Raw genomic sequence first — 15,024 nt, forward strand, 5'->3', positions numbered from 1 at the left:
AACTTACCCCATACCCCAAAGTTTTATGTCGCAAGTTACAGTCAAAACTTATGTCAAATTCTACCAATTATTTTCCTAGACACTTTACAAAAGGCAATGCTTTGTATAAAATATATTTTATTTGGTACAGGGACATGTCAAAAATATGAGTTAGACTTTTAACAGACAAAATATTGGGATTGAATGACTCTTACTTGCATGATTTGAAGGGTACCGTGAAGTCAGAGTATTACCGACTCGCATATGTTTTTGTTAAATGTGTCGTCTTTTAAGTCATCTGCTGAGCTTACATTTTACCATAACCTAGCTTATGGGCTGCCGTTAGAAAGACAATTTATTTGGCTTTAAAATGACATACAATATCTTCTATAGTTTTCATGAAATAGGACCAAACCTTACCCCATACCCCAAAGTTTTATGTCGTAAATTACTGTCAAAACTAGTATTTAATTTTGAAAAATTCTATAAAAAAAGACAAACTTTGTAGGAAACCTATTTTATTTGTTACAGAGACATTTCCAACTATGAAAGATACCATTAACGGGATAATTATTGCGATTTAATAGCTGTTAGCATCATGGTTTGAAGGATAGCAGGATATGTTGCTGAAACCCGTGAAATTTTATTAAACAGGTTTCCATGAAATTTATCTGCCAAGCTTTATTTTGTCCATAACCAAGATTGTAGGGTATCATTACAAAGATTTTATCACTCTTATTTTTAGCATATCATAAAGTGCATTATCATCTTAAGTTGTAATGACATAGCAAAAACCTCAGCCCTTAGTTTGATTTGCAAACTACATCTGTTCTAAAACTTTGCAGTTTGCGAATTTGGGATATTTGGTAAGTTTTGGTCCTATTTCGTGAAAACTATTGAAGATATTGCATATTACAATATGTCGGTCGCTTTCTGTTAAAATTGTCTTTCTAATGATAGCCCATAAGATAGGTTAGAGTAAACAGTAAGCTCAGCAGATGACTTACAAGATGACACATTTAACAAAAACACTTACGAGTGGGCAAGACTGTAACTTTACGGTACCCTTCAAAACATGACAGCAGCAACCATTCAATCCCAGTATTTTGTCTGTTGTCTGTTAAAAGTCTATCTCATATTTGTGACATGTCTCTGTAGCAAATAAAACAGATTTCATACAAATCATTGTCTTTTGTAATGTCTAGGTAAAAGTTTGGTAGAATTTGAAATTAGTAGTGACAGTAATTTGCAATATAAACTTAGGGGTATGGGGTAAGTTTTGGTCTTGTTTCCTGAACACTAAAGCAGATATTGTATATTACAATATGTTATATCAAAGAAAAAAAAACTTTTAATGATACCCCAAAAACCAACTTATGTTAAAAAATAAGCTCAGCAGATGATTACAATAAGACATGTTAAACAAAAACGTATGCGAGTTGACAATACCATGATTTTGAGGTACCCTTCAAAATATTACTGTTACGGCTACAGCATCACAATATTTTTTCTGTTAAAAGTTCGTTTCAAGTTTCTAACATGAACCTGTAGCAAATAAACTAAATTTAATACAAATCATGTCCTTTGTATTATGTCCCGGTAAATAGTTGGCTTAATTTGAGATTAGTTTTGACTGTAATTTTGAACATAAAACTTTGGGGTATGGGGTAAGTTGTGGTCCTATTTCATGAAAACTGTAAAAGATATTGCATATTGCAATACATTATTTAAAGAAGAGTAAATTGCCACGTTATGATAAAAATAAGCTCAGTAGGCGACTTACAAGTAGACAGGTTTAACGAAAATGTATGCGAGTGGAAATACTGTGATTTTGCAGTACCATTCAAAATATGACTGTGACAGCTACAGCATCCGGATATTTTTGTGTTAAAAGTTTATTTCAAGTTTATAACATGTACCTGTATCAAATAAAACAATTTGATACACAGCATTGCCTTTTGTATAATGTCATGGTAAATAATTGGTAGAATTTAAGATTAGTTTTGACAGTAATTACGACATAAAACTTTGGGGTATGGGGTAAGGTTTGGTCCTATTTCATGAAAACTATAGAAGATATTGTATGTTACAATATGTCATTTTAAAGCCAAATAAATTGTCTTTCTAACGGCAGCCCATAAGCTAGGTTATGGTAAAATGTAAGCTCAGCAGATGACTTAAAAGACGACACATTTAACAAAAACATATGCGAGTCGGTAATACTCTGACTTCACGGTACCCTTCAAATCATGCAAGTAAGAGTCATTCAATCCCAATATTTTGTCTGTTAAAAGTCTAACTCATATTTTTGACATGTCCCTGTACCAAATAAAATATATTTTATACAAAGCATTGCCTTTGTAAAGTGTCTAGGAAAATAATTGGTAGAATTTGACATAAGTTTTGACTGTAACTTGCGACATAAAACTTTGGGGTATGGGGTAAGTTTTGGTCTCATTTCATGAAACTATAGAAGATATCGCATATTGCAATATATCATTTTAAAGAAAAGTAAATTAACTTTCAAATGATCCCGCATATGCCTCTTTATGTTCAAAATAAGCTCAGCAGAAGACTTACAAGAAGACAGGTTTAACAAAAACGAATGTGATTCAGTAATACTGTGATTTTGCGGAACCCTTCAAAATATGACTGTTACAGCTACAGGATCCCAATATTTTTTCTGTCAAAAGTTTATTTCAGGTTTCTAACATGTACCTGTAGCAAATAACACAAAGTTAATACACAGCATTGCCCTTTGTATTATGTCTAGGTAAATAATTGTAGAATTTAGATTAGTTTTGACAGTAATTTGCGACATAAACTTTGGGGTATGGGGTAAATTATGGCCCTATTTCATGAAAACTATAGAAGATATTGCATATTGCTATATACCATTTTCAAGAATAATAAATCACCTTTCTAATGATACCCCATAAGCCAGGTCATGTTAAACAGTAAGCTCAGCAGATGACGTACATGAAGACAGGTTTGACAAAAATCCATGTGGGTCACAAATCGTGATTTTGCAGTACCCTTCAAAACATGACCGTAACAGCTATTGAGTCCCTATATTTTGTCTGTTAAAATCCTATTTCTTATTCTAGGGATCTCAAGGCTTCTGAAAAATACAGGTTTGTTATCCTGTGCGTAAGGGGGGGGGGAGGTGCACGTAGACGCCCCCTCTAGTCCACGGCCTAATAGATTGTTAGTAATGCTTGCTGTATAAGTAAGACAAGGAGGCATAGACAATTTTCCAAATACGTCTTATCAAAATTATTTTTAAAAAAATATTTAAAAAGTAATTATAAAAATAGACAGTCATCAACAATCTATTGACTTAAGGAGAAAATGGCAATATGACTATGTGTGTGCGTTTTAAAGTCTTCTTTTTAAGGCTGTGCATTATTTCATTGCATAACAATAAAATGCCCATTCACGATATACCAATGTAGCAAAACTTGCAATTTTAGTGAGTAGAGACAATAATGCATTTTAAATACCCAAATTTGACATTTATTTTCTTCTTCAACACATTGCAATTAGTAAATAACATCCATCAATCTGTTTGATTTGCTTCATTGGGAGGAAACAATAGTTATCGTATTTTCTTCCGGTTAAAATTGCTGAATTACCAGAAAAATCGATTTAAAGTTATCCAATTCTATGACGTCATATTTTTTACTAAAACCTTATGCATTTTAGAAAGACCAGTATCTAAGCTTTCTAAAACTATAAGGTATATGGCATTTCAAGCCAGTTTACTTCATCAAGGAAAGAATGTTGTACCCCTACCCCTAGCTTTTGCACACCCCATACAGATACACGCAATTCAAAATGGACGCCAGAGAAGTAGGTGTTGGTTAAATATCTGATGTTAACACTTTTTTTCTTGTTTAATATGTCGAAATGAATAATTTAAACACAAAAGTTGTGAAAATTTTGCTTAATAAAAAGTAAATCACAATTGTTACATGGTATTTTGGGTAAAAAATTTCAAAATTGTCAAAAAAATTCATTTTAAAGTCGTCCTATTCTATGTACACAAATTAATTTTGCTAAAGTTGGTATTCCTCAGAAAGAGCAGTATCTGAGCTTTCAAAAATGTAAGGTTTGTGCTATTTCATGCTAGTTTACTCGATTTAGGGGAGGATATAGTACCCCTACCCCTACCCATTTTTCGCCATTTTTTGCGGTACATACAAATCAAAAACCAGTGCAGACAGGTAGTGCATCCCAAAATATCCAATGTTAACATCTTTTTTCTAGTTCAGCAGATCCCAAAGAACAAAAAAATACCCATGTAGTAGGTTTATGGGGTGGGGGGTGCACGGTGGGCCCCTCCAGCCCACGGATTATATGTTATGTGTATGTACATGTTGATATATTACTAATCCACTCAGCCTTTTTGAAAATCGTAGAGGAGCGAGTTTAATCTTCTAAAGTGTCCTAATCAATATTGCACGCGTAGTAATCTCTCAAAATGCAAAGTGACGGATTGTAAACGTAAGGATCGAGGACCAAAATTGGCTAAGTGATACTCTTTCTAGAGAGTAATTTACTGTGTAATACCTGTCAGAGTACATGTAGCATTGACTCCAGAACCAAGAAATTGTATTTAGATAAATCTTTGCTTGACGAATTTCAGTGACATCTTCATTAAGCCTAAGTATCACGATTTAGAACATAGGAGCAAATTACATGACAAATAGGTTCGTATCTTTGATCATTTTTTCAATGTTTTGTTGATAATGTAAACTGCGGTTTATCGTGCTATCCCTCATTGAAATACACAGTGTTGAGCTTGTCAACTCAGCCTGTACAAGTATAGACGCCATTGTAATTGTTGACAGGTGAATTCTGCTGCGGACTAGAATTCAAATGTAAACAATGACATCGCATTTTACAAGTATGGAAGCTATGTTGACAAGCTAAATAGCTCGTTTTGAGCACGCTTTTGGGAGTAGAACAAGGATTTGCTAAAAGTTAAATCTACTAGCCCTGCATCAGATAAGTTCATTAAAGGATGAATGAAAAGTGCAGATTGGACCGAATGCCTTGCAACTACACCTTGGACGTGGTGTTTGTACGACAGGGAGTAGGTTTAGCAGTCCTGTTAGACTTCACTAGTGAGCTCGATTCGGATAACTGTGTGCGCATGGGCAACCTTCGAACATATTTGGTGCATCGTCTACTCTTACGGGTCCGTTACTCCTAGTAAGGCCACAGTAATTAAATTCTTTGTTTTGCGTCCACTCTAAATGGGAAAAGGTACGCGTCTAAGCGGTTGAAAAACACACACAAGAAAATTAACACAATGTAATTTGATTGCAGCAAATAAAAAATTGTAAATTTTAGTTCAGAAAAGCTAAGCGTTCATGTCCTAAAATTTTCTATTCAAATACATTGTGTGTGTTTTTTATGAAAACCTTGAAAACCTACGCGGGTGGGGACGCAAAACAAAGAATTTAATTACTTTGGCCTAATTACTGATTTCGGGGAGCATCCAGCTGCCAGACAAAAGACTTTGGCAAGCGAAGATGTATTTAGTGTTGTTCGAACATTAATCTGTGACTGAAAACTTGCCCATATTCGTTTTGTATTTCGGTGTGTTCACTTTTACTCTGTTGTCGTACAAGATCCAGAGATGCGCCTGCACCTTTCCCCTTTTACACAGTGCTGTTTATCAGCTGGCAGATGCCGGATTGCGTTACATTCAGACTTTCAGTACATTATTAAATTAGGTGGCGAAAAATAAAATTCTCTGTTTGCCGTCCGCTTTCGGGTTGGTTTTCGGACGAAATCTGAAAAATAAACACAGATCGTCTGCTCGAAAATACGGCGCGCTGTGCTCTTCCTTTGTCCGCAATGACACATTCAAAGTGCCAATGCCCTCACGCAGCGGTTTACTTAAATGTCACAAAAACGCAAATGTCGTAAGCTTATGGTCGTTTCAACATAAATCAGACTACCTATCATAAAGGGGTACATCCGCTTTACGTATGAAGTGTACATCTGCCCCTTATGATGTAGCGGACTGCAGCTGCAATGTACCGTAAGATCGATCGACTGTTTTAACAAGTTTTCTCCCTCAAAGCTTTCAAATTGGCGGAAGTGTGTGAAATTGTTTTGGTCTCCATTTAAGACACAGGCCGATCAGACGTTATTATAATATTATTGAGTTTTTCTCATTGTTTTCTCTGTCAGTTCCTCTCCTTTTCTTTATGCTCTTACTGATCGTATTAATTAAAATAAATAATAACCTAACCTAGCCTCTTGACTCTTTATTTTACACGCCGTTACAAGAACGTTCATCTTTCATATTCACATCTCGTAATTAATTACTTAACACAACTAATTATGCTAATCCGTTGTTTATCAGGGATTTTATGCGTTGGTCAACATTGCGACAGATAGGAAAAGCAACTCCCCCATCCTGGAAGAAACACTGATAATTTAAAAACAGAAAATGATAAACTTTTTGTTATTGTACTATGTTGTGTTTAAAATTAAGAACCCCGATGTTTGGTATAAAAATAAGTAAATGAAGAACCTTAAATACTGTAACGAAATCCTCTGTATTACCCGAAATACCATGAAAGTCAATAACTGATAAAACAGAAATCTGTAGTGCGGTAACGTGAACGGGCCCCTAAATGACGTCCGTCACTGAGGTGTTCGACTTGTGCGTGGACACAACACGCACGTATATAACACTGGGTCTACATGTAGGAGAGGCGACTGAACACGCGCCTTGACTCAGACGAAACCAACCACAAAGAGAACCAGGAAAACTAACTTAGTATACCTGTAAATCTGGCACTTCAGCCTCACGGAGGCCTACTAAGAGTAGCAAAAAATAGGATTGAACGCAAAATAGAAGGAAATAGCGGTAGCCAAAGAGGTTAGATCTGGAGAGCACAGAGATGCACTACTCACTGCAGGACAGCTACCTGAAGAGTGTGGCCCAGCCGGGAGATGGGTTGCCTACGCTACGGTTACCATGTAAACTAAAACCCCGCCCCAATTTGGTGACTGACATATACGGGAACACCGTATCTGAAAATCATAGCTGCGTAGTTTTCTCAACCCACCACAAACAGAGTAGGTCCCGGGACCACTCCGCACCTGAAGGGCGATTTTGTATCCAGTATAAAATTTCATGACAATACAATACCACTAGGGAGGTAAAAGATAATTTATTTATCAATAATGATTACAAATTATTTCACAAATAGAAACAAAGTAAGAACCTTAATGGGATACATATGAAAATTTGTACGTTCAGAAACTCCAATAATGGATTGAACGTGGCGATCGTTTTTGGAGTTGGAAGGTTGCTCGTATTTTAAACATTTTTAAACATTGCAAATAGTTCTTATTGGCGTGGGTATACCGAAAAGCAGTGTATATATACCTCCAGCTGCACATACACACTGTCGCCTATAATAGCAGTGCAACGCACTTCGGCCTACTAAAATTCAAACTGTAATAAATCTAGAAGATTTTTCGTGAGAGAAAATCAGTTTGAACCCACGTAATTATCCTTCTCTTGTTCCTTGGTGCGCTTTAGGCCTAAACTGTTTAAAAAACACACTTTTTTTATGAAGTGACAACCCTTGGGTAATGTTAGGCTGTATTGAATTTGCAACGCACATGTATAGTTAGGCTACAACGCACATGTACAGTTAGGCTGTATTGAATTTTGCAGCGCATAGTATAGTAAGGCTGTATTGAATTTCGCAGCGCATACTTTGTTCTTTTCTGCAAATACTATCAACAACAACAATAGTAAAAACAACAAAAACAACAACAACAAATTTACAGAGTCCAATGTATTTTTATTTTTCTCCATTTTTAAATATTTAATCATCATCATCATCATCAATATCGCTTTATTGAATTTTGCAGCGCATGTGTATAGCATGGAGGTAGCTTACCTCCATGTGTACAGTGAGGCTGTATTGAATTTTGCAGCACATAATTTGCCCTTTTCTGCAAATACTATCAACTACAACAACAACAACAATAACAACAACAACAACAACTTTACTGAGTTCAAATATATTTTTATTTTTCTTCATTTTTAAATGTTTAATCATCATCATCATCGGAGCTCGAGGACCCTGTGGATCGTGTACTGAACTTTGTTTCACATAAAACCCGTCGAATAGTTTGATAACACAGCTTTTGATACTTGTCCGAACCATTTCAGAAGGAAAAAAATATTTTAGCAATGAAAGAGTCCAATTGCCATGGTTTTTATGTGATTCACAAAAAGGATCAAAACCTACTGCATTTTATCTTGAAAATTGTTCAGTAAATGTGAAAGCAACACTCTCTATCCTGCCCACTGTAAAAATTATATACACATTAGTGTGGTGGTTGTGACCCTTGACCCGAGCGCGTTCCTTCGCCGCCTGAGTAGCACCGCTGCGATACCACAGCTACCATGTATAATATGAATCAACATTTTCTGTGAAATTCAAAAATCCAATTTCTTGCACAAATTCATTTTGTAACCACCGCAGTCTAATTAAATAAATTAATATCAACAATCAAGCATACATAAAATGGAAGAGGGTCCATTATTTCTAATATTTTTTTCATTTTGTGCAATGCCAGACAGGGATTGTAAAACAGTAGGGGCCGCGGTCGGCCACGAGACGGTCGACGGCGTAATCGAAGGGGTTACAAAGCCAGGTCAACGAACAAAAAGGATACAATGTTGCACTAAACAAAGCAAAAGTACCATCACCATGGAAAAATTGATACAATGTATGATTTGGAACGTTGACCTAGCTGTGTGACCCCTTCTGCAATTTTCAAGTTTCTGTATGCAAGTTCCAGACAGCCCGCAGCTGCTGTGATATCACATCGGTGCTATAGTGTGTCTATCGAACGCACTCCCGTAAAGGGTCACCCAACAGTACAATTTTTTTCCAAAAAAAGTTAATCTGAGTATTTATGTACGCTTGATTTATTCATATTAATGGACTTAATTATACTAGGGTGGTTAATAATAAATGTTTGTTCAAGAAATTGGATTTTAGAATTTCAACGAATTGTTGATTCACTTTACATGGTACAGTCTATGATGAAATAATGAATAATATTTTTTCCGATACAAAAATAGGTAAATCTGTGTACTCATGTATGCTTGATTATTCATATAAATATACTTTATTATACTAGGGTAGTTACAAATGAATGTTTGTGCAACAAATTGGATTTTGGAATTTCATCGAAATGTTGATTCACGTTACATGGTACAGTCTTTTGACAAAAGTACGAATAATTTTTTTTCAATACAAAAGTAGGTTAATCTATGTATTTATGTATGCTTGATTATTCATATTAATGTACTTAATTATACTAGGGTGGTTACAAATGAATGTTTGTGCAACAAATTGGATTTTGGAATTTCATCGAAATGTTGATTCACGTTACATGGTACAGTCTTTTGACAAAAGTACGAATAATTTTTTTTCAATACAAAAGTAGGTTAATCTATGTATTTATGTATGCTTGATTATTCATATTAATGTACTTAATTATACTAGGGTGATTACAAATGAATGTTTGTGCAATAAATTGCATTTTGGAATTTCACCGAAATATTGATTCTCTGCACATTAGTCTGGATGAAACTATGAATAATTTTTCCCAATACCAAAATAGGTAAAGCTGTGTATTTATGTACTCTTGATTGTTCATATTAATGAACTTAATTATACTCGTGTGTGCAAGATATTGGATATTGAAATTCACCGAACTGTTGATTCACTTTACGTGGTACAGTCTATGATGAAAGTACGGATAGTTTTCAATCGGATTCGAACCCACAACATACGGCATCAGTCGCCTTGCTGAGAGGCCACAGACAGAACCGCTCGGCTAAATCTCCACTCCCAAAAAAGAGTGGTTCAATAGCCGGCTATGTTGTTACATTTTTCTGACTGAGACCGCTCAACACGTTGTCGAGTTCGTGAAGCACTCACGCACGCATGCTCACTATGATACATCGCACATACACACTTTATCGAAGCGAAGAAACGAATTTCATCGCTTTAACTATGAATAATTTTTTTCCAATACAATAATAGGTAAATCTTTGTATTTATGTATGCTTGATTATTATTCATATTAATATACTTGATTATACTAGGGTGGTTACCAATGAATATGTGTGCAACAAATTGGATTTTGGATTTTCACCAAAATGTTGATTTACTATATACATGGTAATCTATGAGAGGTCTAAGATCATTTTTGCCAATATAAAACATAACAATATCTGTGCATTATAGAATTTGATAATCGATGAACACTTTGCCATTTGTCACATATGCTTAAAATTGTCCCTGGTCTTTCATGACTTTGAACTGTTCAAGGTGTTTAATGTAGGATACCACTGCATCTTCTTTGCTTGTTAAGCTTGTAATGCATACAAAAAGTCACACTAATTCATATGAAATTAGGGCTCAGACTACAAACTGGACCAACAACCGCGCATGTAACAACGAAATTTGTCCGAATTTCAGGCAGCGGTGTCCGATGTCGCTGCGTGCACCTATATTTAGTGACAAACCTGACATAGGAATCAGTGCTATTAGAAGTCGACTAAAAAAAGCAGTTGATACACAGAATTCAGAGTAAATAGCCTTTAAAGTTACAGCTAATGGAGCATTTAACTCAACAGGAACAGTGCTCAGGACTAGTATTATTTGACACTTAAAAAGGACTATTTGTACTCAAAGCTGTTATGATTTGTTCCGCTACCCACTCTTCTTACTACAAAAATTCTAGTAATTGTATGAAAGAGAGACAACTACATACTTTGTTATAATCAGTAACTCTTACAGTTTAATACTATGAATTTTCAGGTTTTGAAAGAACACCTTTTCGTTCTACTCCAACATTTTGAAATTCATAGTGTACAGGTTGTCATAACAACTATGACTATTAGTTTTTTTCTTGTATTTTTTATCGTGTTACCTTGTCTTGGCCCGCTTTTACTCATGGGCTCGTCTTAGCTTGCTGAGAGGGTACTGTTAATCTTCAATTGACTAAACAAGATCTTCAGAGTTCGTTGGTACTACATAGACTTTATTGCTCAGTAGACAAGCTTTGGTCTTTCTGTTATCGTTATCTTTAAGTCTTGGATTTGCTCATAGGATAGATATGAATTAAAGATAAAATCATATGTCCAATCGTAAACATCACGCTGCAAAATTGAACCCATGATTCTCACGTTCCTTCATTAAGTGTTGACTACCTTCATCATTCTTAATATAATTCAAACATATTCTTGTTTTCTTTAAAACTTCGTAAACGTCTTCATAATATGTAATTTGCATCATTTTGCATTTTTCGTAAATATGCTTTGTATTCATAATTGAGATCTTGTTATTTTAATTAATAATTTTGCTGGTGCCTGTGACCACCTAGTGCCTATAAACCTATAAACAAACTATCTTCGTAACACAACCAGTTGATTACTGTCACACTGTGTGGTACATTATGTACTGGTTTAGTGTTTATTGCCGTTGTTTATTATGGAATTTTTGTTCAGACTCACAGTCACCTAACTCTAAGTATACTTGTTGTACTTATACAAGCACCAGAAACACTGCATTGCAAATGTAACAGATGTTTTCATACTTTATATGGCCCATAAACCGATGGGAAAGTTAAAGTTTATGCGCTTGATCTATGTTGTGTTTTTTAGTGTTTGTTTTTTTTTTGTGTTTGTTTTGTTTTTTTTTGCTGGCTTGCTGGTAGGTTTTTCAAAAATCCAAGGACGGCAAACAAAGAATTTTCTTTATGCGGCCTTACGCCTGATTTTCAACCTCCTTACTTCATCTCGCGCGGAATGTTCCTTCAAAGGGAGAAGACAGTACTAGTTTGAGGTCGGAGACTGAGTGGGGTGGGTTGGGCTTCCGGAAACACATTTTTTCTGGGCATTTGTTTGCCATAAATTGTGATACGTTCACTTAAAAAATCATACAGAGATGTATTGTACGATATGTTCAGTATTTTGACTATACATAGTCAAAATCTAGAACATATTTGTCAATTTTCATTTATTTGAAACCGACTGAGGAGTGAACAAAACCTGTTCACTTTGAAGTGTGTCGTCTGCACGCGCTATTGCTACTGTTTTACAGACAGTACAGGCGAACTCCCATTTATGATACGCACACTTTGGGGGGGGGGGGGGGGGGGGGGGGGCAGTATAAATGACCAATAGGCATCCGTCAAACGAAAATACATTTCGCTCACTCAGTAATACAGGTTGTAAGAACAAATTGATCCCAAACTGGTGACAGTGGTGTTCTCTCACTCCCTAGCGTACCAGAGACGTGAGAACATTATATATTTCGAACAACTCCATTTACGGTTCATATGTATAATGGAAGGCGCGTTTAGAGATGATGCACGTAGACGCACGAATCAGGACTTTGCAATCTTTCAAATTTGAAAAAAAGGAAGTAGATGAAGTAAAATGAAAGGAGAATACCATTCGAAAACTGTGCATTAATCCAGATTTAGGCTGTGATGTATTGTCACCGTGACGACAAATACACTGAGCTGTTCCCATAGGCTTTTCTATGGCCATCGACGAATATACGGTTGTATCACCCGTACTGCCTGCAGAGCTTGTGTCGCCCGGGCCTACTAGGGGAGGGAGAATCTTCGAGTAAATCTCGTCTCAAAGTTCTGTGCATATTTTTTGGAAAGTCAAAAGTTTATTCATTAAATAAAACATTGACAGCAGACATGTTCGCCCTTCAGCATGAAAACCCGTGTCAACCTTATTAACCAAACAATTAATATAGGCCTACATGAAGATATCTCAACTACTTCGAATAATAAAACGATCTGATATACAATACGTTTTGATAACACTGAATAAGAAGAGAACACAGAAAAATTGCTGTAATTTGACTACGAAAACGAGCTCAATGAGACAGTAGGCCAGGAAATTAAGAAAAATCAACGAACAGCAAAATCAACTTTTATATAATACATTACATCATAACTTAAGCTTACACGTATTCATGCAAGAAAGCTAACATTTCAGTCGCAAAAAAGTTTGATGATGTCCGCTCTCATTATGCGGGGCGCATTATGCAGGCAGCACTATGCGGGCACGCATGGCATGGGCATTACAGGCATGGGTTTTTTTAGTGAAGGCGCCATCACATGACCAAACGTAAAAAGAATTGTAACCTTTAACCCTGATGTGTACGACGGAAGTTGCTGCACGAAGTGCTGCCACCTGACACATACAAGATTTATCAGTGATGTTTTGAAGCGAAAAGGTGTCTTTTCTAGCACGGCTGTCCTGTAAGTGTTCAAAGTAACGATGCTGTCGAAATATAGTCCATGAGCGTTTCGTAAGACACGTCGTCGGATAGCAGGTCTGATGAAAGACGTAGACTCTCATCAGCTGACCAATGGAATATGAATCATGAATGAAGATTTATCGGCTTAGCCTGTTCTGATCGCGAACATATCACTGCTTTATATCATGTAAACCGTGGCTACTACCTCCAGTTCAGACACCCAGAGACTACTTAAATGGAAGACAATCCATCTCCGTGGTTTTTATGAGTTAAACTAAGCGTATACTTGTACAATGAGCCAAGTCTAGCAGAACCGACAGACGTTCGCGCCCTGCGTTCTTGGCCGTAAAAATCCTGTAAAACCACAAGACACCGCGTCACGTTTATGCTATAGTCGTCGGCGAGCTCAGGAATCGTTGATACTATTAGCAGCAGACTCGTTGCCCCAGAACGTTTAAATGACAGAAATGGAAAACGGATTACTCGGTTACCTGTATCATCAACCGAAAGGTGGTAAGTATATCTGTTCAGAAGTGAATTTAAATTTTAAGAAATTGTCGAATATTTGCGTCAGTTCTACCATGGATGTAAAAAATAGATTTTTTACATCCATGGTTTTACCCGTACGTTTTCCAGTATAGGGGTAGGCTTACCCCCATGTTTCGAGTGAAAGGAAAGTTTTGCTCAACCCGCTTATAGCGTTCCTTGTATCACATGTGTAGAGGTGTTGTGCTTGTACATGCATCAGACACACGCGTTCAGAATTTACAATACTAGATGTGTGAATGGCTTTCACACCATCATTGTGTGTCTCGGTTTGGCGTCTCTTCGTACCTCCATGCTATACCATAGACCAGGCCTTGTCATAGACAGTAGGGGGGAGGGGGCACCCTTCTACTGCCGATGCTGACATCACGGAGGTAGCTGACATTAACGCACGATACTAGCACTTCCTCCATGGTGAACAGAACACCGTGTTTTCCTTTTTCACTGGGTTGCAGCACTCCTTTTCGGCAACGTACTGGAGGACTCCAATGACTCAACATGCACATTTCTTGTGGCTTTTGTGACCAGCAGTTCAACCTGTAGCTGTGCAAGTCTGTGGTCTGTATGAGTGCAGTCATTAGAAACAAGCAGATAGATCTGCATGCAAAGTTACCACGGCCATATGACCAGCAACTTCATGTATGTAACTTACGTCTTTTATAGGAGGCACTGCTGTCAGTGTTTATGTTCGGTGTCTTCTCAAAATATTCTCACAAAGTTCGGGGTTCAGGGACTATTGGGAAGCTTTTGTGTCTTTTTCAAGGTTAGGGAACAGGGATAGTAAAAATTAAATATTTCTGCTGTACCCTGGCATAATTGGTCATGATCAGATTCTGTTTTGATAGAACACAGTCCCTCCATAGAGGGACTTTGGATAGACTAAAACTAACTGGTTCACTATTCTACAAAAACAATAGGTCATTCAAAAATCTACATCATGTGTACATGTACATAAGTACTGGTAAATTATATTTAAGTTGTTATTTATAGTGACCCACAAGCCAAATCAAACTGAAATATGATAATGTGGGCTTATTGATGAATTGAAAACACTGGAACAAAATGTAAAGAAAAGATCAAAGTAAAAAAAAATGTACAAATGTTAGCCAGCAATATTCTATGAAACAAGTGCAGTATAATTTCTATG

The 15,024-nt window shown here is 36.4% G+C and overlaps 1 protein-coding gene across 2 annotated transcripts in view; it reads left to right on the forward strand.

Annotated features, from left to right (window-relative positions):
- Nucleotides 1-13,228: 13,228 nt before the first annotated feature.
- The window catches only part of LOC139114371 (TBC1 domain family member 2B-like), a 47,235-nt gene continuing 45,439 nt past the window's right edge, over nucleotides 13,229-15,024 (forward strand). Inside the window, exons 1-2 of one of the 2 annotated variants that reach the window (XM_070676055.1) lie at nucleotides 13,229-13,599; nucleotides 13,640-13,844. In XM_070676055.1, the coding sequence (XP_070532156.1) occupies nucleotides 13,790-13,844 (55 nt within the window). In that variant the 5' untranslated portion in view covers nucleotides 13,229-13,599; nucleotides 13,640-13,789. Of the gene's footprint in view, nucleotides 13,600-13,639; nucleotides 13,845-14,412; nucleotides 14,517-15,024 lie in introns of those variants that run through there. The other variant, XM_070676056.1, reaches the window with a different exon arrangement.

Source organism: Ptychodera flava, chromosome 16 (assembly GCF_041260155.1).
Source record: "Ptychodera flava strain L36383 chromosome 16, AS_Pfla_20210202, whole genome shotgun sequence".
Taxonomy (NCBI): Eukaryota; Metazoa; Hemichordata; class Enteropneusta; family Ptychoderidae; genus Ptychodera; species Ptychodera flava.